The sequence below is a fragment of the Syngnathus typhle genome, linkage group LG17, assembly GCF_033458585.1.
Source record: "Syngnathus typhle isolate RoL2023-S1 ecotype Sweden linkage group LG17, RoL_Styp_1.0, whole genome shotgun sequence".
In the NCBI taxonomy this organism is placed as follows: domain Eukaryota; kingdom Metazoa; phylum Chordata; class Actinopteri; order Syngnathiformes; family Syngnathidae; genus Syngnathus; species Syngnathus typhle.
The window spans coordinates 7,826,572-7,848,380 of NC_083754.1; the positions used below are offsets into that span (position 1 = coordinate 7,826,572).

Sequence of the window (21,809 nt, forward strand, 5' to 3'; positions counted from 1 at the left end):
CCTTTCATACAAAAAATGCAGCTCAAAGCGCTTTACAACAATGAAAGAAAAACAGGACGAAAGGTTCAAGGTCTTTATTTGAATGCTTTAAAGATTCTCTTTGATACACGAGGAAGTGTACAATTTGTTATGTTGTGGCCCGCTTCATTGCCGAACAAACAGCAACTTCATACCGCCTTCCCAGCTCCGACGTTGAAGGTAAGAAATTGTCGGGGTCCAACATGTGGACAAAACTGGTGGGATTAGTTTGTTCAATAGAAGAAAAAAAAATCCTAATTTAAAGAAAAAAAGAAACTAAGGCATTTAGTCTCGCACAATTCTTTGAAATAAATGGCCTGGCCGGACAAAAATGTTGCAACTTTGTCACTGCAATCAAACAGTCGCCTTTATTTTCGGGTTGAAAGGGTGGCAATTTTTTTTGGTGCTTTTTTAATTTCGAACATTAAAAGAAATACAAGAAAAAAGTACAGAAAATGATGACTCCATAGTACAATGGAACATAAAAAAAAGAGAAAATGATATTGCGTTATATTGATATTGCAATTCTCCATACTGCTTATTTCAAATCTTCCCACAGATGTTTCCACTTATCTCAGGGCTCTTGAAAAGAATCCAACGTTTTGTGCTTTAGCTCAAATGTGTTGCCATTTATTTGTCCCATCTCTCTGAAGCTTCAAGTCTGCCTCAGCAAGAGTTTGCTGGCAAGTCATGTTGAACTTTAGCAAATGGCCTCTGCTCCTGTTGTTGAGCACAGAGGAACTTGCCACCATCCAACAGGTCTATGTCTTTGGAGCATCTGCTAATGAAGCTATCTACATCACAAACGACAACAAGGTGCTCCCACGCGGTTCCCTTCCGTTCGATTTTAGTTCTTATTTGTGTCGGTCCATCGTTTGTGGTCACGTACCTGATGTTTAAGGATTATAACCTCACATTTGTTTTCTTCGTCCAAACGTTTCAAATTTCATCTCACTAGTACGTATTATTCATTTCTGTAGTTGTTTTTTTCTCCATGAAATTGGATTGGTCATTTTTGTGTTGACTTAAAATATATATGCTTTGACTTTGGAAAACACACTTAAACATTTTTCCTGACTTTCTGACATCTTAGGGACATTTTGGCACATTTCTGCCTTGTCAGTTTGAATTCATGTCATGTCTTTAAAACAAAAGGATGTATTGATGATTAGACAAGATATTTGACAGATTGATTCTTGAAATCATTCTTAGTCGAAGACTGTCAAATCCTCTGAACAATTCTATTGTGGAAAAACTCATTAAAAATAATTCCTTATTATTTTCGGATATAATTTTTCCTATGAATTGTAACATCCATTGCAGGTATTTGTGTTAGGCCATAACTGCAGTGGCTGCCTTGGACCAGGAGACGGTTTAAACACCATTGTGCCGAAGCAACTCAGGTGCCTGGAGGGGAAAAAGGTGGTTAGCTTGAGTTATGGCAGTAGCCAACACATCCTACTGGCAACAGAGGGTAAGTCACTAAGAAAAAAAACATGACATTCCTGAGGGAGGTGATGACTTGAGCTCAGCAGTGCACTCGGAATCTGGTATTGTCTTAGATGGGAAGGTATTTGCTTGTGGGGACAATGTTTTCACCCAACTGCGGGGCGGGACGCCCAAATGCGAGCTGTCCCTGGCGCTGGTCACTGCCAACATTCTGAACATGAAAGTCAAAGAAGTGGCATGTGGTTCTCATCACTCCATGGTCCTCACGGAGGATGGAGAGGTAGCTAGCGTTCCCGATGACACGGCGAGAGTCTTTTGATTTGATTCTTATGGTTTTACAAAACGACAGGTCTTTGCATGGGGTCTTAATAACCGCGGCCAGGTGGGTTCACATACCGTGAAATTCGTGCCATTCCCTGTAAAGTTGGGCGGCACGTTGCGGGGTGAAACGGTGATCGGCATCACGTGCGGACAATCCTCTTCCATGGCTCTGCTAGATAACGGAGAGGTGAGGCCTTTCGTGTCATTGTAAAATCGGACAAAGTCAACATTGCTCTGCAGCTATTTTCTTTGCATCTAGATTCACGGATGGGGCAACAATGACAATGGGCAGCTGGGTGTTGGTAAGAACAAAAAAAAGGTGATGTTGCCTTGCCGCCTGTCTGCTCTGCAGGAGTCTTGTATAAAGCAGGTAAGACTTTTTGTGATGAGGACAGACGGCAGCTGCAGTAGCAGCGTTTCAATCTTTCTCCTGTGTAGGTCGTGTCAGGCTATGGCCACTCCCTTGCTGTAACAGATAAAGGACTGCTTTATTCATGGGGCGCAAACACTTTTGGACAGCTGGGAATTGGTGACAAGAACAATTGTTTTAGCCCAGTGCAAGTTATGGCTGATGAAGAGAGGTACAATGACACTTGTAATGCACGTCTGTCTGGATACAGTGGAACCAAACAGATTGATTGGGGGAAGGGGTCTTTCCATAAAATACATTGTTCATCGAAGAATTTCTGTGGCCTAGAAACATCCAACACAGGGCAAATATTGTTTTGTATTTTTTAAAGTAAAAACTAGACAAATATTAAAAAAAAGAAAGATATTAAAACATTTGTAATTCTAGTAATGACACGCGAGTTTGATGCGCTATTTGTCTTCGCGGGCCACATAAAATGATGTGGCAGGCCGTATCTGGTCCCCCCCCCTGGGCCTTGACTTTGACACCTGTGTTTTACGTCATCTAAAATGCCCATTATAGAACAAAATGATTGTAATCTTGAAACTCTGTTGTAAAGTTCGAAAAAATGCATTCCGGTGTTAGTGGGGGAATTTAGTTCACAAATTTATTTATTAATCCTCCAGGTTTGTCGAGGTGGCCGCGTGCAATTCGACCAACACGTCGGCGGCAGAGACCCAGAGCGGCCATGTGTATATGTGGGGTCAGTGTCGGGGTCAAGCCGTCGTCACGCCGCGCCTCACCCACTTCACCAACACGGATGACGTGTTTGCCTGTGTCGCGTCCCCCCCGGTCATGTGGAGGTTGATGTCAGTGGGTGAGCAAAACACTTGAATCTTCTCTTTCCGAGCAACGCACTAATCAATCGACGCATGTTTTACGCTGCTCTAGAGCACGACGACTCCCTGCCAGTCGCAGAGGCGCTGAAGAACGAATTTGACAGTCCAGAAACGGCAGACTTCAAGTTTATCGTCGAAGGCAAATGCATCCACGTTCACAAAGCTGTGCTTAAGATCAGGTGTGTGCACGTGCGTGAGCAAAGACAAAAGAAAAATGAAGGTACTCCTCACTGTGCAAATGTTTTCAAGGTGTGAGCATTTCCGCTCAATGTTCCGGTCCCCGTGGGTGGAAAGTCATCAGGAAGTGATTGAGATCAGCCAATTCTCGTATACCATCTACCACTCCTTCCTGCAGTTCCTCTACACAGACACTGTTGACCTTCCACCTGAGGACGCTATCGGTCATCTATTCTATACTGGCAATGTCAGCTCCGCCTGCCGCTAGATCTGCGTATGCATTGTTGTGTTTCTTCTGCAGGCCTGCTGGACCTGGCCACCTCCTACTGTGAGAGTCGCCTGAAGCATCTGAGTCAGCAGATCGTCAAGGGAGGAATCACCATCCAAAACGCCTTTGCCCTCTTTTTATCTGCCAAACAATTTGATGCCGAGGTACAACATACATTTGATCCTCATTCATAATGACGCTACCAAAGTCGACTTTTGCAAATACGCTGTCCAACACAGAAGGCAACACCTAGTGGCCAAGAGAGGGAATTTCTTCACAACTCAACTTTTTCTTTTGCAGGACCTGGAGGAATTTTGCTTCCGATTTTGTATCAGGCATCTCACTCAGGTGACTCAGACGCCAACCTTCAGTCAAGTTGACGGAAACGTGCTCAAAGGGTTCATCATCAGAGCAAGCTATGCTGGTGCCTTCAGGTACTAGTTCTCTCTGTTTAGTATGCTTTAGAAAATGTTGGATGAGCCAGAGGCACAGCACCTGAGACGTCTTCAGGACTTTTGTACTAACTGCAGTCTGGAAACGGAACTTCTGTTTTGGTTCGGTGGTTAGGCTATGTGGTAGATTGGATCGAGCACTCGAGTGCTCGACTGTGTTGGTCTGTCTGGATTGGAGATGCAGGGATCGTGTGGCGAGGGCTGTGTTTAGTCGTGACAGAGCACCCAGTAAAGATCGGCTCGTACTGCATCCTTGCCTCCGTGCGTTATTGTTAGAGCAATCAATAAGCAACCCACTATGAGTGACAACACTACAGAAGTTTATCAGAGCATAAAGCCACAACATGGTGTCAGAAGACGGAGTTACGGAGTAAGTCAAGGACAGTATTCAACACAGCACTACAGACGCTGAAGTCTACCCTCACACAAGCGCCTGTGCTGAGGTACTACGATCACAAGCAGCCGCTGACTCTGCAAGCAGATTCCTCAAAGGATGGACTGGGAGCCTGTCTGCTGCAGGATGGCCACCCGGCGTGCTATGCATCAAGAGCGCTCACGGACACTGAAAAAAGATATACGCAAATCGAGACTAGTGTTTGCTGCTAAAAGATTTCACCAGTATGTCTACGGCAGAACAGTAACCGTGCAGTCTGATCACTAACTTTTGGAGGTCATCATGCGCAACCCGCTGAGCAAAGCGCCAGCAGCACGGCTGCAAGGGATGCTTCTACAATTGCAGAGGTAGGATTTAAATGTGACATATACACCAGGCAAACACATGTACATCGCGGGCACGCTCTCACGCGCCACAGCGAGCAATGACAATGACAATCTCAATGAGAACGCTTGTGACGAGAGAGTTGTGTATGCCTTGGAAGCCACAGATGCGCTGAGTAAGGAAACACTTAGCCAACTGAAATCAGCAACGGCAGCAGATGGCGTGTTACAAGCTGTATGTGAGAAGCACTTGAAGGGCTGGCCCATGAAAAAGAAGAGTCTGGACAGTAAACTACACAGTTACTGGCCAATGAGGGACAATATCAGCATAGTGAATGACATTGTAATGGTCGGAGAAAAAATCATACTACCCGAGAACTTCAGGAGAGTCATTTTGGAGAAACACCAAGGCGTGCAACGTACTAAAGCTAAAGCAAGAAAAGTCCTTTACTGGCCTGGCATGGCGCGAGACATAGAGACAACGGTGGAAAAATGTGTGCAGTGCCAGCAGCTACAGCCCAAACACCAGGCTGAGCCACTCATTCCACACCAGGTTCCTGAACTGCCATGGATGAAAGTTGGAGCTGACGTCTTCGAGGTGCATGGTCAGTCGTACCTGCTGTTGGTGGATTACCTAACAAAATATCCAGAAGTGCTCAACCTGACTGATAAGACAGCTCGCACGGTGATTCAGAAGATCTTTGCCAGACATGGGATTCCTAAGGAGGTAGTGAGTGATCATGTCCCATTCGCCAGCTATGAGATGCAGTCATTTGCAGCTTCATGGGAGTTCAAGCTCACACACTCCAGCCCAGGTTTTCCCTCTTCAAATGCAATGGCGGAGCGGGCCATAAAGACAGTAAAACAGGCGCTGAAGAAAGCAGTGCAGACACTGGGCACTGACCTACATCTAGTGTTGCTGTCGCTGAGAAACACACCGGTGACAGGACTACTACACCTGACACCTGCACAGATGTTGATGGGTAGAGTCCTGCGCAGCACACTTCCATGTTCCAGTGCTGTGCTGAAACAGTCGGCCCCACAGCATATTCTCAAAAGAATACAGGACATGCAGTCCCCCCCCCAGACAAAAGCAACACTACGACCAGCGTGCAAAGCTACTGCCAGTGTTGACCCCAGGAGACACGGTACACATGGAGACGCAACGCGGCAGGTAGCCAGCGGTTGTCATCAGACAGCGAGATGAACCACGCTCCTACACTGTATAGATACCGGCGCCTGTTCAGAGAGTCTCACCCTGATGAACATTTGGACTCTTGAGTTTCAACATACTCAGACTACTGCAGCAATGGACTCACCACCACTGGAACCGGTACCACGCAACCCTTGTCCTGTGTCTGTGGACAGCACGCCCACATGCTATACCAGGAGTGGCAGAGCGGTTAGCCGCCCTGCCAGGTACACTGATTGACATAAAGTGATGTTGTTACTCACTTAGTGTTGAGAAAAAATAAAGAAAAAAAGATGGAGAGAATAAAGGGTGGATGTTTTGTGTTTATTGTGAAATGTTATAAAATGTTATAGGTTCGAAGGGAAAGAAAAAAAGAAAAGTCAACATGATTCACCAAACAATAAGCTTAACAGAAAAGATTGTTGAAAGCCATTTGGTTTATTGAAACATAATTTGTTTGTCATTGAAATATGCATGTCGAAATTTAGATCAATGTTGATACCAAAGAGTTAAGGTAACTGATAGACTTGTTTGTGTGCTGTGCAATTGATTCAGGATGTACCCTGCTTCTGGGATAGGCTCCAGCACACCCGCAAAAATGATGACTGACCAAATTCCAAAAACGAATCTTAACTATGTGGAGAGGGCACCCTCTTCTGTAGTACACGTAGTACTGCATCCATCGCAATCATTTTTACGGTATGTTGAGGAGTGAGATGTAGTACTGTAATTCTCGATGTTTTTAACCGGTCTCAAGACGGCGCATTATTAAAACTGCCAAATAGTTAAAATACGATGAGGAAAACGATTATAATCCGTGTGGGCGGAATTAAACCTTTAGATCCAGTCCACATTTAGGGTTAGGATCTGGGTTAGGCCTCTGCAGCCAGGGCCAGTCGGTGAGCGGTGCTCTTTGCGTAATGACGTCTCCCGGAAGCGCCGTGACGTCTCGCGGAAGCGCAGCGTCGGCCATGTTGTAATATTTGTTGTTGAACGCGCTTGTTTTCAACCTGAAGACGGGTTGCACGTGACCACAACCGGGACGGGCTATGGACGCGGATCTAGACTCCTGTACCGCGGTGAACGAGCGCGGGGATGCGGATGCCACCCTCCGAGCGGCGTGCTCGTCGAACGGAAGTGGCGACGAGGACGCCGAGGCCGAAACAGAAGCTCCTGGCCGGGAGGCGGGAGACCGACCCGGCAACCAGCACACCCAGAAGAGGAGCATCCTGCTCGGTGGCAGAGAGCAGGAAGTGTCGGTGGAGATCGGAGGAACCTATTTGTGCCAACGAGCCGACAAAACATGGCGTAAGTTGTTAGCTTATTAGCGTTGCGACTAACCACGTTAAAATAAATCATGGTGATCATCGGGCACATTCGCTGACAACATTGTCGATCCGTTTAACGGATAACGATTGAGTTGTGAACACTTAAAACCAAACAAGGAGATCAAACAATGACGTCAGTAGTACATTGTTAGACAAGCACAGCACTAAACGATAGCCATGACGTCAGCAGCACTAGGGGGCGTGTTTGTTTGCCGGCCAACCAGGCATAATAATGGATTGTGTGAAATTTATTGTTGACCGTTTGACACACATTAAAGTGCACTACTTTACGGCATCTAGGGGGCGCTAGTGAGTTACAATTATTATTCGCTGTATTTTTTAACCATTTAGATTGTTTTTACTTGCGTAGACACTTTTAAACTTTACTCTTAAAATGTGTTTCTAGCCTTGGCTACTTTACTTTTTTTACATAACTACTTTTTGTTTGTAGAAAGTTAAATATTTAACTTAACTGCTACTTTTGACTACTTTTACTACCTTTTCCATTTCACTGTTTTACTTAAAACTTTTTTTTTCCAGCTTTACTTTTTACCTCTAAGTTTTGGCTGTTTCTAATAGCTTTAATGTTTGTGTACAGACGCAGCAGAAGTGATCCAGTCTCGACTAAACGAGCAGGAAGGACGAGAAGAGTTCTACGTCCACTATGTCGGGTGTAAGTGCAAGCACACGCACACACAGTGTATGTGCACACGGTGGTCAATGTATGTGTGCGTGGGTCAGTCAACAGGCGCCTGGACGAGTGGGTCGGCAAAGCACGTCTGGCGCTGACCAAGACGGTAAAGGACGCGGTGAGGAAGAGCGTGGAGGTGGGCGGCGTGGGAGACATTGGCGAGCAGCCCGAGCGCAAGATCACACGCAACCAGAAACGCAAACATGACGAGATCAACCACGTGCAGAAGGTTAGCTAGCACCTGCCGTGTGACCAAAAGCACCTTTAGTCCAACCAAGAATGTGTTGTTTCTGACTCAGTGTTTTGTCGCCATGGTAATGTCTCTGTGAACCCGCTGTGTAACGCCGTTGTGTTTTTTTTTTTGCAGACGTACGCCGAGATGGACCCGACCACGGCGGCCCTGGAGAAGGAACACGAGGCGGTAGGAAGCATTTTGGTTTTCATCTTAGCGCTGCCAGTTTTGGTCGTCCCCATCCTCATCCTCACCCCGGCCCTCCTCTGAAGATCACCAAGGTGAAATATGTGGACAAGATCCAGATCGGCAATTTTGAGATTGACGCCTGGTACTTCTCGCCCTTCCCCGAAGATTACGGCAAACAACCCAAACTTTGGATCTGCGAGTACTGCCTCAAGTACATGAAGTACGAGAACACCTTCAGGCACCATCTGGTCAGTAGTCGCCGTCACGTGAACAAAACTCCCTCAAAGCCGAAAGTAAAAATTCAAGTCAAACCCTATTTTAAAACCCTAACCCCAGTTTAAAACAGTGTGCGTAGGAATCTTTGAGTTTTTCTGTGTGTGAGCTGACATCAAATTGCGTCTGCAGTCCAACTGCCAGTGGAAGCAGCCTCCAGGCAAGGAGATCTACCGCAGGAGCAACATCTCCGTCTACGAGGTAGATGGACGAGACCACAAGGTGAGCGGACTGGAGATGCGCGTGGCAGCAACGGGGAGTGTGACACCAACGCCTGGTCTTGTGCGTTTCAGATCTACTGTCAGAACTTGTGTCTGCTGGCCAAACTATTCCTGGACCACAAAACGCTTTACTTTGACGTGGAGCCCTTCATTTTCTACATCCTCACCGAAGTCAACAAGCAGGGGGCGCACATCGTTGGATACTTCTCAAAAGTAAGTACTCCAATACTAGTTCTGAAACTATACTATTTGTCGCATGACTTTTCCCTTTTGGTTTGATTACCCTTTGATTAATGCGGGATTTTGGAATGAGTGTATTATTCCAAAGCCAGCTTTGCAGGCTTTTTGGAACTATCTCGACGGCCGATCTGTTAAAATGTCAGACCGGTTTTCTTGGTTCCAGGAGAAAGAATCTCCAGACGGTAACAACGTGGCCTGCATCCTCACTCTGCCGCCGTACCAACGCCGCGGCTACGGCAAGTTCCTCATCGCCTTCAGTGAGTGGCCGCCCCCTCCCCAGTCACAGCAACCACAAACGAGGCACTTTGTTTAAAGCACACGTGTGCGTGCGTTCAGGTTACGAGCTGTCCAAGCTGGAGAGCGCTGTGGGTTCGCCGGAGAAGCCGCTGTCCGACCTGGGCAAGTTGAGCTACCGCAGTTACTGGTCCTGGGTGCTTTTGGAGATCCTCCGAGACTTTAGAGGGACTCTGTCCATCAAAGACCTCAGGTACGCACAACGACATAACAGCGTTTAAGAAATGAACAGAAAAATTGGCAACCGTACCTCAGAAATGAGGGGGATCCTACAAAGAAAACTGTCGTTTCTATCTGCAGCCAGATGACGAGCATCACGCAGAGCGACATCATCAGCACGCTGCAGTCGCTCAACATGGTCAAGTACTGGAAAGGACAGCACGTCATTTGCGTCACGCCCAAACTGGTGGAGGAGCACCTCAAAAGCGCCCAGTACAAGAAGCCGCCCATCACTGGTGAGGGTTTTGTCTGCTGCCATTGCGTGTCCTGTCTCGAGTAACGCTTTGTAATTGTCATGCAGTGGATACGCTGTGCCTCAAGTGGGCGCCTCCCAAGAACAAGCAGGCCAAGCTGTCCAAGAAGTGACATGAAGCCGCCATCTGTGTAAATATGTGCCATACAGTGTGTCTTGCTACTTTTTTATAATAAAGGAAAACATTGTCACATGTGGACTCATGACATCCGTCTGTGGATGCACTGAATGTGTGACCATGGCAGCAATGCAGTTCTGTATATAATACAAAGACAAAAAGAGGGACATTATATCTTTGTCTAAGTTGTTTATTTTGTTTCCAAAAGTTTTTGAAGGTGTCCATGTGGAACACAAAAGGCACGACAAAGAGCAGCGACAAAAAGTCTTTTCAGTTCATAACAAATGAGCAACAAACTTAAATAGACATTCATTTATATTAATTTCTCATCTTAAATAAAGTCCAAAATGTGAGGCAGCTTTGAAATCTCACAGTGTTCAGCTTTCATTCACCACATTCAACTTTTGGCTTGTCGTTTTTAATCGTGAGTCTCACAAAGGACTCTGAGGCACGTTGTATCCAGTGCTCTTCTATCGCCATGGTAACAGACAATAAATATGTTGTCAACACATTCCAACAGAAAAGAAAACAAAATAAATAAATATTTGCTGTTTTGTCATTTGTCTCTCGTGTCAACCTAGGCACCGGCTGCCCCTTGGGGGCCCAACACTGGAAAGTGCCCGGACTTTACACACACTCACATGCACACCACATCCATTTTTTTCGTGTACAATGATGTCGTGACATCACTTTCTGTGAAACAAGCAGGAAGTGAACAAAAGTCATAGGGCCGTTTTGCTCTTTTATGACATGAGGAAAACAGCCAAACGGGACAAGAAAATCTTGTGCTTTCATTTTTTAAACTAAAAACTACTCATTAAATTTGCAATCATGATCTGAATCTCCACATTTGATGTATTATAATAAACCAGTTCATTTAGGAATGAACTATTATATAAAAACATATTATGAGAATAAACCACCTATTTAATGAGATAAAAAGAATATAAAATGAATAAATGCATTTTAATTAACATTTTGGTATCATATATAATAAAAATGATTTCCCAAATAAATAAAGATGATCAATTTGAGTGGGAGGAAAATGCCTCCCACATCATTGAAATGCAAAATGTTCTTGTACTATTGAACTTGTCGGCGCTTAGGTGGCAGGATGAAGGCGCGCGGACCTTTAAAACAAAAGTGGCGCCGTGCCAGGTTCCGAGGTTACCTGATGCGGCCGTCGACCCCGGCCGGCCCCACTTGGGATTTGGGGTCAGGGCTGTCCGAGCTCCAGGCGGTACGGCGGCAGAGCGGCAGGACATGGCATGCGGAGGGGGCGGGGCCAGCAGAGCACACACCGGCTGCCGTCCAGAAACCAGCCAGCAGGTGGTCCATCCAGCGGCGCAGCGGCTCTCCCGTCAGACCGGCGTTGGCCTCCGCTTCCTCCACCGCGTTCAAGCTGAGCGGCAGGCGCAGCACCGGGTTCAGCCCGTGGAAGCTCTGCTCCATGTATGTCCGACCTGACGGGCCGCCGTGGGCCACGCGTGCCTCCTCTGCAAACAAACAATATATCATTCTAAAAACTTCCTTTGAAACCCAATTTGGTCCGGTGTTTTTATATCACAACATTCTAACATTTATCATTGCATTCAGACCTTGTGTGATGGGCCGCCGCCGGCGAAACTGCAACGGAGCAATGAGAAAGCGTGTCTGTCCCAGCGGACTCCAGCGGTTGAGGATCCTAAGGGTCCAGACGCCGGGGCGAAGCGGCGCCGCCAACGGAGGGCGGTAGTGAGTGACGTCTGCGTTGGCGTCCACGTGGATATCGTAGGTGGCGGCGATCACGTTGGTGGGGTCGATCCACACCACTGTCGCCGTTAGGTTATTCGCAGCACGACTCCATCGCTGCGCCGCCGACACCTCGTCTTCGGGCCCCAGCGGCCCGCCGCGCCGGCGGAACATGCGCTCCTTGGCGTCCCAGTCTGCCCCCACCTACACACGCCAGACAAATCAAAGCACGGAACACTAATTGTCCAGCTTCAGTAAGTTCTAGTTTGCTTTTAGAGCAGCTTTGTTGGCTTTTAGCTCCATTTTTGTGTGTAACCTGTAAGTGCTGCAGCCTGTTGACAGGGTTGGGGGGTCCGCCGAAGCTAAAAAGTTCCCGGGGAGTCACCCAGGTCTCCAGAGTCTCCGTCTGAGCAGAGGCTCGGTTGAGCGCCGTGTGGCGCACCAGGTAGCCCTGGAACTGGTCCGACACAAAGTACATGTGCACGGACGTGGGGTGGCCTGTTGCCTCGTACCTAAAACGCACACACGCACATTGACTCGAACAAACGTGTAAACATTTTACACCTAGCAAACAGACACTTTTCAGGGTTGAGGTTTTTAGTTAACACACACGCACACACACACACACACACACGCTTGAGGTGATGAAGTCAAATACATTTTAAGTTTTGTAACAGACAAACCTTTCTTCAACAGACACACACAGACACATGTCCCACCCAAACATGAACAAGGAGTTCCTTGTAGCTTGTGAGGGAGACCAACTCAAACACACACACACGCACACACACACACCTACACACACGCACGCACGCACTCACACAAACTCACACACTCATACAGAAACTGAAGGCCGATTGTGCACCCATACAAGCTAAGCTTGGCTAGCATTGGTAAAAGTTGGCAAACGGTAGCGAACGTTGAGCTTTGCTGGTGAGTTCATTGCCTTGGGACCTTTAAGCGTCCCGGTCATTGATGGCAACTTTTCAACCACAACATTTTGGTACCTGCAGGTGTCGTGGGCAGCGCGACCCCGCAGCGAGGCGGCGGCGGCCACACGCTCCAGGCCCAAGCGAGCAAAGGCGTGGTGGTGGCTGAGCGCGGCGTCCGTCAAGCCGTCTGCGCCGTCCGTCTCCCGCTCGTAGACGTTCTCCCAGTACGCGCTCAGGCCCGGCAGGCCCGGTGCCGGAGCCCCAAACAAGTGCGCGTCCAGTTGGTTGATTATTTCCTGGCTGACGCTGGCTTCGAACTTCCTGGCAAAGAAGGTGGGGCGCGACGTTTGCTGCCCCAAAAAGGAGGAGGAACTCGTAAGTGTGCAAGTCAGAGTTTCAAGTAGAGGACTACCGACATATCAGATCTCTTTCATGGCCACTGATGAAGGTTGTTACTAAAAAAAAAAATCTTATAATCTTAACCTTAATCTTGGGCGCCCCTAACGGCAAGAAAGCGGTGGCATGAGCCGCGACTGTCCGCGAGGTTGCTTTAATGATGGGTTGGAAGTCAGGAGGCGTCTAAAAATACAGCAGCTGCTTCCTGGATCAGCCGCCAGCTCCCGGAGGCCCGCGGCTCAGACGCACCGCTAATTTGTCAAAGTTATTCCCGGCGCGGGTGGAAAAGTGGACGGCACAACACACGGGAATCTTTGCTAGTTTTTTTTTTAAGGCCCAGAAATATCCATAGATGACAAACGCTTTGTGTTGCGATACATCTGCCGCTCTCGAATCTTTACCTTCTAATAACAACATTGCGCCGTCGGAAGATAATCATAAAAATGGCCACTTGAAAGCGAAATGGTAGGCTTGCTATGACGTCTTGGGCGGGGCTTCTTGAGACTTTTTTTGTGGTTAAACTCGTGAGTGACATGTCTGCCGCAACTATGATTGCTAAGTCACACTGGCTAGGGGGGCTGCATTTTACCCCTCAAAGTGCGTGTGTGTGTTTTACCAAGAAGCGCGGCATGTCGGCGGGCTTGAAGTCGTTGGGCGAGCAGCCGCACCAATCCACGATGTGCTTGTACTGACATTTGCAGCCCAGCTTGCGGTTCCAGTTGGTCAGCCTCAGGTTGTTGTCCACCATGCTGCCACAGAGGGCACTGTTCTCCAGCACCGTGTGGAAGAACGACTGCAGGGGGCAGCGGAGAGCGTGTTAGGTGTTAGCACGGCGTTGGGACTAACAAATAAGAGCCCGTCATATTTGACTTGATTAGAAATGTTGAAAGTCAGTAACTTCACAGGATTACTACCTCGGCAGGAAGAAGCGTGAAGGCGTAGAACCGCTTCAAGCCGGCAACCAGCTCATCGGTGGATCGGACCACGTACTCCACGAAGGCTCGGTTGAGCAGGAACCAGTCGGAGCCGCCGTCCACGGCGATGCCTTCCGGGATTTTACGGTCCCCGAGACGCCACATGTGCGTATCGCACTCTAGGAAGAGGCGGTCCAGGCCCTGCTTGCGGATAAAACTGACAGGACATCCAATAAGATGACGGCTACCTCGGGGTGGGGGCGGGGTTAGAGGGCGTCGCTCACCGGGTGTTGTCTCGTCCGTGAGACTTGATAAAGTTGAGGTGGCGATATTTGGACAAGAAGGACACCAGCTGATCGTTGGTCCTGCCAGGACAATGCAAGGTTAGGCGACAACCAAACACACCACACACAAGGGCAGGCCAATCTTGCATTTAAAATGACTTGAGGGCTTCATCTTGTTCATGTAACAGTGCAAAAATAATCAATTTGGAAAAGTGGTCATGAACAATTCACTCTAATAAATCAATGAAATGGATTCATAGCCCAGCCCGACAACAAACACACACACATCTTTTTGTATTGACTCAATGTCCTTGGGCTGGCTGACGTCGTAGCTATTGATGTTGCCATGACTGTGACATCAATTTTAGGGGGGGGGGGATGCGTCTATTGACATGCAAATCGGCTGGGCTATTTTTTTTCCGCCATAACTGCACAGAGCGACTGAGGCGTCAATATGAGTGCTGCATGCCCTTATCGAACATGGAAATATATCTCTTTGTCTTTACAGTTACAACATAAACATTAAAATCGTGAAGAATTTGGAGAAAATAAGTCTCCGCTCGGCTCACCTGACTGGGTAGTCAGCGGCGCTGAGGTTGACGAAGAAGTCCCAGGACCAATCGTGCATGTCCAGGAGGTCCTCCATGGCGCGCAGGTACATGGCCAGCAAGCTGGCGCCGCCCCAGATGGTGGCCATCCTCCACGGCGTCACGCGTACGTTGGCGTACTGGCCGGCCAGCAGAGTCACCTCGCGGTGAAGGAAGTCCGACCTCTGGGAGGAGGGGGCGGGTTGGAGGGGGTTAGCGGCGATGATGTCACGGTGCGTGTGTGCGGCATGTCACCTGGTCCACGTGGATGTAATAGAAGTGCGCCGTGTGGTAGATGGCCTTAAAGAGGCGGTGGAATTGGCGTGAGGCACGCCCGTGCACCACCAGCACGAAGGCCAGACGCACCGGCGACGACGTTGCACGCTCCGACGCGTCCTCCTCGTCCCATTGGATGTTCACGCTCACTTTTCCTGCCAGGAGGGAGGAGTCAGTCAGTGAATTCATACAGTGAAGGGAATGAGAACTTCATTGGGTCCTTTTCTCCTTTCATGTCATCGATGAATGAGTTGGCCCACGTGCTCTTGCACCTCATGTGGCTCCAATGTTTGCTCATCCGTGACATTCTCATCACGTGTTGCGTGACCGGGGTGGGCTGCCAGGGCTTGAGGGATTGTCACCACTAACTACAGGCTGGCCCACCGTGGGGAGGACGCCCCCCCCCCCCCCCCCCATTGCCATGTCAAAGGCGAGGCTCCCGCCCTGCCTGCCGGTTGAGAGTGGGATTGGGGGTTAGTTTTGGCTTCGGGTGGGGCCCGCCATCAAAAATAAAAAGCGCCGACATGGAAGTCATTAGTCAGCACATCCCAGAATAAGTGGGATGAGGGTGTAATTACGTCGGAAGATCTCACAGACGCATACTGGCCTTTTCCGTTTGGACAAAGGACACGTCCACACGTGTGCAAAGACAAACGTGCTGACGTTGGTTTTCCGCTCATCTGACGACACACAGCCTTGTGTGGACACAGATAAAAAAAAAAAAAATGGTCCCCATCAACAAATCGACAAACAATGCCATTAGTGGAGCCCGGTTTTCAAACCCAACATGGTGCTGCAGCTGTTATGCTGCACACAAGTGGAATCAGGTGCCAACAAAAGTCAGGCCCAAGTGGAAATGCATTTCACATCCAGGTGTGTGTGTGTGTGCTCGTCTCACCCTGCAGGGGGCAGTAGGTGGGTAGTTTAGTCGGCATGAGGACGTTGTCCTTGTGGCGGCAGTAGACGTCGGCAATCCGCTGACGACACTCACGACTTTTGGCCCGCGACAGCGCCGAAATGACTTCTTTGCTGCCCATCTCGCACTTGGTCAGTGATGCCGGCGAGGGGGCTATGCTCGACGGCACTGTCGACGACCAGCCACCAATTGCCGCCCGAGGGAGCGCGACAGCTCGCTCGGCCGCTTTTGCCGGCACGTTTTGCGTTTTGCCGTCGGGTCGCTGGCGTGGTTTTCCCAGGTGGGCGCCGTCCACGTGCTCCAAGTCTTTGGGGACCGAGTTCTCGTTGTTGTTGCTGTCGGGGGACAGATATCGCTTCTCTTTGGGCCGGTGCGAGCGGTAAATGTCCTGAAGGGGGAGACAGAGAGTGATTGCCTTTAGTAAGATGCTACCTAACATTTAATGAAATTGAACTTTTGACAGGCATCATTCAGCTTTGATGTCATTTTAAATTTAAACTATTTCAAATGTAATTGCGACGTTGCTGTCAAAGTTGCATTTTGAATGTTCCGAAGGCTTCATGCTGCCACTACATGCTTTACTTCCTGCAAAATAATAATAGATGACCTTTAACCCCTGTGCTCACGCAGGTGGACCAACTTTACTTTTGTCACAATGAGAGTGTATGCGCGTGTGTGTGTGCGAGTGTGCATGTGTGTGTGCGCTAGACCACATGACTTCGGTGACTATTTTCATATCCCACATGGTGCTATATCTGTCTTCGGTGTGAGTCGTCCTGTTTAAGCGAACATGCGTGACGCGCGCACGCCCAAGAGGGCGTGTCCCCCATGGGCTACGCATGCAAGCTTTCATTAAGTCAGCTCCGAGGAATGGCAGGCAGGCATGCGGACGAACAAACGTGAAAATGGCAGCACTAGCGGGAACAAAGTCTGGTCTCAAAGACCAGAAGTTCTGGGTTTGAATCTGCCATCTGTTCTTTTTGTGTGGGCCGTGAAATTGAGTGAGTGACTGGATTGCTACAGAATATGAATGTGTGAAAGGAACGTGAGATTCAATCTCAAAATGTTTTCAAATGACTTCTGTTTGCAAGATGGCGCCACTTCAGCATGCGCTGCCCCCGCTGGTTGGAGGCCAACACTAATACAAACACTAAGTGAGAACACTCAGGACATTGACATCGAGCTGTTTGCCTTAAAAAAAAAACATTTACACTCACGTAGACGGCACCGTACTTGGGCGACTCCCACCATCACTCACACACACTCACTCACTCACTCACTCACACACGCACACCTACACAAACACACACACATACCCACTCACAATAGAGCAGATGTGGAATTTTAGTGTTCAAAGGCCACAATTTATTTTTAAAACCGGCAATTGAGTCATCACATCAATAGGATTAAAAATAAAAAAGTTGCTGTGACTTTTTGCTTGTCCAGTCAGGGGACACACAAAATACGCCAACACAAAAACCCGAAAACTACAATGTGAAATTTTGTTTTTTTGAGAATAGAGCGATGGATTATAATCCTGTCGTAATCCCGGCTCATCCGTCCGGTGGGAAAGCTGCTTCATCTTCATCTGCGTTTTAGCCGCCCATTTAGCTTTCGGATCACTTTCCAGCCATCTGGAGGGCTTTTATTATCTACATTGGCAAAACTTGAAATTATTGATTTGAGTTCGGGGCTTGTTGTTGATGTCAAAATGATGAAAACTTGTTGTTTTAAAGATGGGCTGTGGACTCGGACTCGGGGACTCGGACTCGGTCGGACTCGGTCATTTTTGCCGGACTCGGACTCGGAGCTGATTTTGACCGAGTCCACCGAGTCCGACAATAAAAAAAATACGTTCCATTTTATTTTCATCATGCTGCTGAGAATGCGCGTAGGAATACTGTCCACAGCCCTGCTTGCTTGTTATGAAGACAAATTAAATTGTTGCGTGCACACCCGCGCAGGCGCCTGCGTGCGTGCACGTACAAGACCCACAATGCCCCGCACGCAGCCAAGATGGAAGAACCCGGGAGCAGCGAGAGAACAATGTTTTGCCTCTAGATTTGGGGGGGGGAAACGGAGCGTAAATTACGATCAATGCGGCCACGTTGAGTTGCATTTAGGCTAATTTTTTACATTATGTACCAATGTCAAGGACGATTATGTCACCCAGCTTATATCATTGATGTGTTTCGATAGTTGTGGGGTCGTCACTAATTATTTGTGTTTAGATAAATGTCTGAGCTACAATGGTGTAATTAATGATTAAAACTTGAAAGTATCTGTTTATTATATTCATTTATATGTTTAATAAAGACAAAGCCATCACAAAACTGTTGTAATTATTTAGATTTTGATCTAAATTAGCCTTGAATAAAGACTAAGCAGTCACATGAATTAACAGAAAAAATGGACACTCGCACTCGTGGTCAAGAGGACGGACTCGGACTCGGTGCAAAAATCCGACCGAGTCCACAGCCCTGTTTTAAAGTCATCCACATGAGTGTCGACTGGTCCCAGCAGGGTCAGTTCGGCGTTTGGCCCACTGCTGCCATAGCGACGCAAGACTTAAATGTGCCCGTTGACAGGTCGGCGGGCAGGCGGGCGAGCATCGGGGGTCCTGAGAGCGCAAAACAAAGACTAGAAAAGTCTTTTCTCACGATAGGTGAGCTAGGGCCAGTGGTGCCGTCACCGTGGCGACCAGCAAGCAGCTAACAGTGGCCTTTCATTACATCACAAGCAACTTCCAGTGAACTTTCATCAAGTCACTGGTTACACCCAATTGCGGCATTGGCCTTGGAATGTAGACTCGCTTCATATGGCACCACCTTCAGGACGGAGGACATTTTGTCCCAAGTTACGATTGCAAGAACCACGTCCACCATTTTGCGTCATTCACCCCAAACGTCAAATGCCACGTCTGGCCCGCCGCACTTTTAATGTCACATCACACACACACACACAAAGGGAAGATGAGAGGGAACGGGTGCAGTATAATGAAAGGATGTAAAAAAGCAAGGGCGGCCCCACCCTCGCCTTCCTCACCGAAGCAAAACAAGAAGTAGCGAGGCAAAACCGCAAGACTTCACTCTTCACCTGGGGGTGGGAAAACCTCCAATTTCACTTCAACGCACCAGCTTAATGCTAACGTACGAAGTAAAACACCACTGACGGGCAAGCGAAAATTAGCATCTCCGTAATTACTCAACATTAAAATAAGAGTACTGACATAATGAATAGAATGAAAAGAATTCCACCTATTTTTTGTCATACTGCATCAATTAAATGCTGCTGCTTTAGTGTGCGTCTCTGATCTCATCAGTGCAGCAGTAATACTAGTCATTGTATATATTAAATATATGCTATATATATTAAAATGCATAACATTATAAGAGTACAGTAACTTTCTGAACTCCCAACTTTGAATTTGATGTCAAGTTTCCAAAAAAAACCTTCATAAATGAGACATTTTTTAATAGCGTTACAAATGGTTGACATTTCGTTCACATTTGCGTATGTTATCATTACACAGTCGACATTAAGCAGGCTGGCACAAAACTCTCTTGACAAACTTGCCGACCATAGATTTTTCTGGATAACTTTAGCACGAATTGTACAAATGTATATATTTCCAGAACAAGTGTGCTGACTTTTACCAATCGGCGTTTATTTGGGAGTCTCCCATGCCTGTTAGCGCCTGTCATAATGTGTGAAAGAATATTTTCCAATAGACTTTTGGGCTGTCTGTCAAGCTATTGCTACGTTCAATTGCCTCTTTTCTGAGTGGACTTCTGCCCGCTAGTTGCCCACAGCTGCCAGAGCGCGACATCCGCTGCCCGCACATCACTCGCAAGCGTCCAAACACATGCAGAAACAAACATACAGCCACCTAGACATGGACAAAGAGAGCACTTACGGCTCGGAGCTTGTGTCTTCCGACAGCGTTTCCCAGCTCCGGCGGCTGCGAAGGCTGCGGCGGCGACTCGGTCCTCCGCAACAGCCCGCTCCTGGGCGGCTGCCAGTCTGCTTTGTCCCGGCCGACGGCTCGCTTCTCGCGGCCGCTTCGCTCTCCGCCGGACGAGCCATCCAGGCTGGTGAAGTTCCACACCAGCAGAGTCTGGATGAGCAGCACGGCCAGTGCTGCGGCCGCTACCCCCGACCGGGAGCGGAGGCGGAGACTGACAGCCAGCCTGCGGGGACACGCGTGAGCCTTCATTGCCGCCTGGACGCCGCTTGAGAGCGGCTGCTGGCGGCGGCGGCGGCGGACGACTGGGGGACGAGCGGGGAGGAGGGGAGGGGTTTTGGCACCGGGAGGGAAAGAGGAGAGCGTGGCAGGCGGACGCCCACGCCACGCGTGGCCGCCAGAGAGTCAACTCAACACTGTATCGCATGCATATTTCTTCACATCTGCTGCGTTGGTTCTTCTTCCTTCCACGCTGACAGACGAGCCAAGTCGATGTCGTTCTTCTAAGTGTGCATGTAAAATAAAAGCGCCACTTTCAAAACAAAAGCACAGAGTAAGTCTTTGTTTTACTTTCACTTGATGGTGACAACATGACGGTCACCTTCATGCGATGACGCGCGGCGTTGGCACGATGGTGTCGAGGATGGCGATCCGCTGGGGGTCCCACACGCAGTCTTCCTCCAGTCCGCTGGGCACCATGCCACACTGTGGGGGCACCCAGGCCGTGTCGAAGACGGGGCCGAAGCGCCCGTCGTGCCAAGTCTTCTGTCGCGGGTGCCCCTGGTAGCTGATGGCGATCACGCGGCCCACGTCCACCGCCACCTTCAGCACCACCTTCAAACCATCCATCATACACACAAAAAACACAAAGTCCACATCCTCACAAGCAGTCAAAGTGAGCGAGCCCTCCACAAGTGACAACTGAGCTGCCAAAAGTTCACAATTGCCTTTTGGTGCCACAAAGGGGTACCAAAGTGCTACTTTTGAGTGAACGAAGCTCCTCAAATCATTTCAAACTGTTTCCTTGGCATCAAGATGACGCCAGATGGCGTAATATAGTGGCTCCCTGTATTTCTTCGGGTAGAGAGACCAGGCCTGACCGTGAACTAATTACTGAGTCCTTTAAGATGCATTATTTATAGTGAAAGCGTGAAACAGGGCTGGGGGGGGGGGGGTTATGGTTTGAAGAGCAAACTTGCCAAAACCTTGTCGGCATCAGGATGATGGAGTGGGTAGCGCTTGGCCTTCTGCAGGTCGCGGCTGAGATAGACGCCGCGCCCCAGCATGCCGTCGGGCGACTGGCGGAATCCTGACAACAAGATGAGCTCGGCGCTCTGCCTAGTGGTCCCGTGGTACATGACGTAACGTCGGTCGTCCTCGGGCACCGCGCTGCCCAGCGGGTCCACCCCCGGCGGAAGCTCAAAGTCGGCTTCGGCCCAGCTGTATTGCATCCTCTTTCTCGCTCGACCTCACGGTGGTAGACGCAAAACTAGAAGAACCGCATCATGTCATCTTTATCTGACCTAACAGAGAAGAGAATGCGCAACATACATTGTAGTGTGTACTTCAAAACTGGGCGTTTTGTATGTATTTAGCGGTGTACGCATACCCACACAAATCTGGAATGACATAAAACAAATGGGGAAATTAGTAAGTCCATAGTAAGCGGCTGTTAGACACCGAAGAAGGTTGTATATTTATTTTTTTGTGGCTGTTGCTTACGTTATTTACACAAGGCCACGTTTTCGTCGACGTGTACGTGCGTGCGCTTACGCACACAAAAAGGAAGCCCCGCCCTCACGAAAAACATCGAGAAACTCCCAGGAATTAAACTGGACGATAACAAAATACGTTCGATTCGGCTAATTTAGTGAAACGTGGAGTCGTCAGATCATAAATCTCAAAATAA

General features: G+C 48.6%; 3 protein-coding genes across 3 annotated transcripts; 2 read left to right on the plus strand and 1 right to left on the minus strand.

Moving 5' to 3' along the window:
• Nucleotides 1-708: 708 nt before the first annotated feature.
• Nucleotides 709-4,183, plus strand: LOC133170302 (RCC1 and BTB domain-containing protein 1-like). The gene is made up of 11 exons (XM_061303105.1): nt 709-834; nt 1,342-1,492; nt 1,581-1,747; nt 1,817-1,975; nt 2,048-2,158; nt 2,227-2,369; nt 2,824-3,014; nt 3,089-3,219; nt 3,257-3,437; nt 3,515-3,645; nt 3,782-4,183. The coding sequence occupies exons 1-11, from the start codon at nt 709-711 to the stop codon at nt 3,920-3,922; spliced, it is 1,632 nt and encodes a 543-aa protein (XP_061159089.1). The 3' UTR covers nt 3,923-4,183.
• Nucleotides 4,184-6,784: 2,601 nt separating this feature from the next.
• Nucleotides 6,785-9,973, plus strand: kat8 (K(lysine) acetyltransferase 8). Its single transcript, XM_061303835.1, has 11 exons — nt 6,785-7,150; nt 7,769-7,843; nt 7,912-8,090; nt 8,229-8,282; nt 8,366-8,530; nt 8,688-8,777; nt 8,849-8,989; nt 9,180-9,273; nt 9,353-9,503; nt 9,611-9,765; nt 9,831-9,973. The coding sequence occupies exons 1-11, from the start codon at nt 6,892-6,894 to the stop codon at nt 9,893-9,895; spliced, it is 1,428 nt and encodes a 475-aa protein (XP_061159819.1). The 5' UTR covers nt 6,785-6,891; the 3' UTR covers nt 9,896-9,973.
• A 150-nt stretch (nt 9,974-10,123) lies between these two features.
• Nucleotides 10,124-20,362, minus strand: LOC133170712 (xylosyltransferase 1-like). The gene is made up of 11 exons (XM_061303834.1): nt 19,853-20,362; nt 15,919-16,324; nt 15,000-15,175; nt 14,727-14,929; nt 14,158-14,238; nt 13,874-14,090; nt 13,576-13,752; nt 12,639-12,913; nt 11,948-12,143; nt 11,499-11,835; nt 10,124-11,396 (listed from the first exon to the last, which is right to left on the minus strand). Exons 1-11 carry the CDS (start codon nt 20,150-20,152, stop codon nt 11,068-11,070), a joined length of 2,697 nt encoding a protein of 898 aa, XP_061159818.1. The 5' UTR covers nt 20,153-20,362; the 3' UTR covers nt 10,124-11,067.
• Nucleotides 20,363-21,809: the final 1,447 nt, after the last annotated feature.

What these genes read in the sequence shown, in the direction of transcription:
- LOC133170302 (XM_061303105.1), top strand. Translation starts at nt 709, where the DNA reads ATGTTGAACTTTAGCAAATGGCCTCTGCTCCTGTTGTTGAGCACAGAG. An exon ending in CTCTGCTAGATAACGGAGAG is followed by an intron (nt 1,976 to 2,047) that starts GTGAGGCCTTTC and finishes CTTTGCATCTAG; the next exon opens with ATTCACGGATGGGGCAACAA. An exon ending in CCAAACAATTTGATGCCGAG is followed by an intron (nt 3,646 to 3,781) that starts GTACAACATACA and finishes TTTCTTTTGCAG; the next exon opens with GACCTGGAGGAATTTTGCTT.
- kat8 (XM_061303835.1), top strand. Translation starts at nt 6,892, where the DNA reads ATGGACGCGGATCTAGACTCCTGTACCGCGGTGAACGAGCGCGGGGAT. An exon ending in CTACGTCCACTATGTCGGGT is followed by an intron (nt 7,844 to 7,911) that starts GTAAGTGCAAGC and finishes TGCGTGGGTCAG; the next exon opens with TCAACAGGCGCCTGGACGAG. An exon ending in CAAGTTCCTCATCGCCTTCA is followed by an intron (nt 9,274 to 9,352) that starts GTGAGTGGCCGC and finishes GCGTGCGTTCAG; the next exon opens with GTTACGAGCTGTCCAAGCTG.
- LOC133170712 (XM_061303834.1), bottom strand. Translation starts at nt 20,152, where the DNA reads ATGAAGGCTCACGCGTGTCCCCGCAGGCTGGCTGTCAGTCTCCGCCTC. An exon ending in CACCTACTGCCCCCTGCAGG is followed by an intron (nt 15,176 to 15,918) that starts GTGAGACGAGCA and finishes CCCTCCTGGCAG; the next exon opens with GAAAAGTGAGCGTGAACATC. An exon ending in GCGGCGGCCCATCACACAAG is followed by an intron (nt 11,397 to 11,498) that starts GTCTGAATGCAA and finishes GTTTGTTTGCAG; the next exon opens with AGGAGGCACGCGTGGCCCAC.